The 1,279-nt window shown below is 38.2% G+C and overlaps 1 protein-coding gene across 1 annotated transcript in view; it reads left to right on the top strand.

Moving 5' to 3' along the window:
- Positions 1 to 303: 303 nt before the first annotated feature.
- HELRODRAFT_175105 (hypothetical protein) overlaps positions 304 to 1,279 on the top strand; it is a gene marked incomplete at both ends in the record, with an annotated part of 5,359 nt that continues 4,383 nt past the window's right edge. Inside the window, one exon of the mRNA XM_009022542.1 lies at positions 304 to 1,217. Coding sequence (XP_009020790.1) covers positions 304 to 1,217 — 914 coding nt within the window. The remainder of the gene's footprint in view (positions 1,218 to 1,279) is intronic.

The following is a 1,279-nucleotide window of genomic DNA, read 5'->3' as shown; positions in this document are numbered from 1 at the left end:
CGATTATTTAGGAGCTTTAGGGATGGGTCTCACGTAACTAGCTCTATACATAAGCATACACAAAACACATCTCTACGTAACATGTGACTGTGTACATGCATACATACATACATGCATGCATGCATGCATGCATACGTGCATACGTACATACATACATACATGCATACATACATACATACATACATACATGTTTACTGTTTACTGATCTAAAAATTTTGTCAATTTATATCACACGTTTACACAACTTGTCGGCTTGGATAACGCGTTTACAAAAACTTCAATTAAACTTTCGATCTGGTGATGATGGCTGGTAAAGGAAGATCTACGAAAAATTCTAATAGCGATGCTCTACGATGTGAAAAAGAATCAACAGATGTTCAGTGTGTTTGTTGTGGGATTTCGTTTGCTGTCGGCATGACTGAGGAATCGTTAGAACTATTGAAGGCATGTGATAATGTCAAATTTGTGTGTGATGAGTGCTTGAAGTCACCATCAATAAAGGATCAGGTCATCAAAACAGTTGAGAGTGGAAAAGCTGGGATATGTGACAAGATAAACAGCTTAAGTAAAGAGATTAGATCAGAAATCGATGCAATCAAGGTAAAATTGGAAGCAAATGAAGGCAAAATGTCTGGATTGGATGTCCCTGGATCAAAGCTCTGTGATGAGATTTCGAACTTTAGAAATGAAATGACCAGATCATTTGCTAGCGTGGTCAGTTCTGAGGTTGTGAAAAGTGTCCAAATCATAAACGATGATGTAAAAAAAGTGCAAAAAACGTTAACCAATGTAATGGAATCGAAGGAACGAGAGGCAAATATAGTGGTTTTTCGACTGAGTGAAGGAACGGACGACAGAAACAGGGTTTGCAAGATAATCAGTCATCTGACCGGTGGTGTCTGCGGTGAAACAAACATAATAAAGTTGGTACGACTTGGTAAGAAAAATGATACGGTGGTAAGACCAATTTTGGTAAAGTTTGATGATGTCAAGGTGAAGGAACTCGTTTTCAAAAATGTTTTTAAAATGAAGTCAGTAGGCGATAATCTGTCTCATGTTGGTCTGAGTCATGATCTTACTGTTGAGCAAAGAGATGAACTTAAAAAATTGATGGACGACGCCAGACAGATGGAGAAAAACTCAACGGAGGGTTTTTTATACAGAGTGCGAGGAGACGTAGGAAAATGGAAAATAGTACATTTTCCTGCAAGGAAAGAGTCAAACTGATGAATGGACGACAAGGCCCTGGATATGAGTTATGCAGTTTGATCAAATGTGG

This window comes from Helobdella robusta (genome assembly GCF_000326865.2).
Source record: "Helobdella robusta unplaced genomic scaffold HELROscaffold_32, whole genome shotgun sequence".
NCBI classification, from domain to species: domain Eukaryota; kingdom Metazoa; phylum Annelida; class Clitellata; order Rhynchobdellida; family Glossiphoniidae; genus Helobdella; species Helobdella robusta.
Note: the sequence above shows the minus strand (reverse complement) of the source record. Positions and strands in the feature narration are given on the sequence as shown.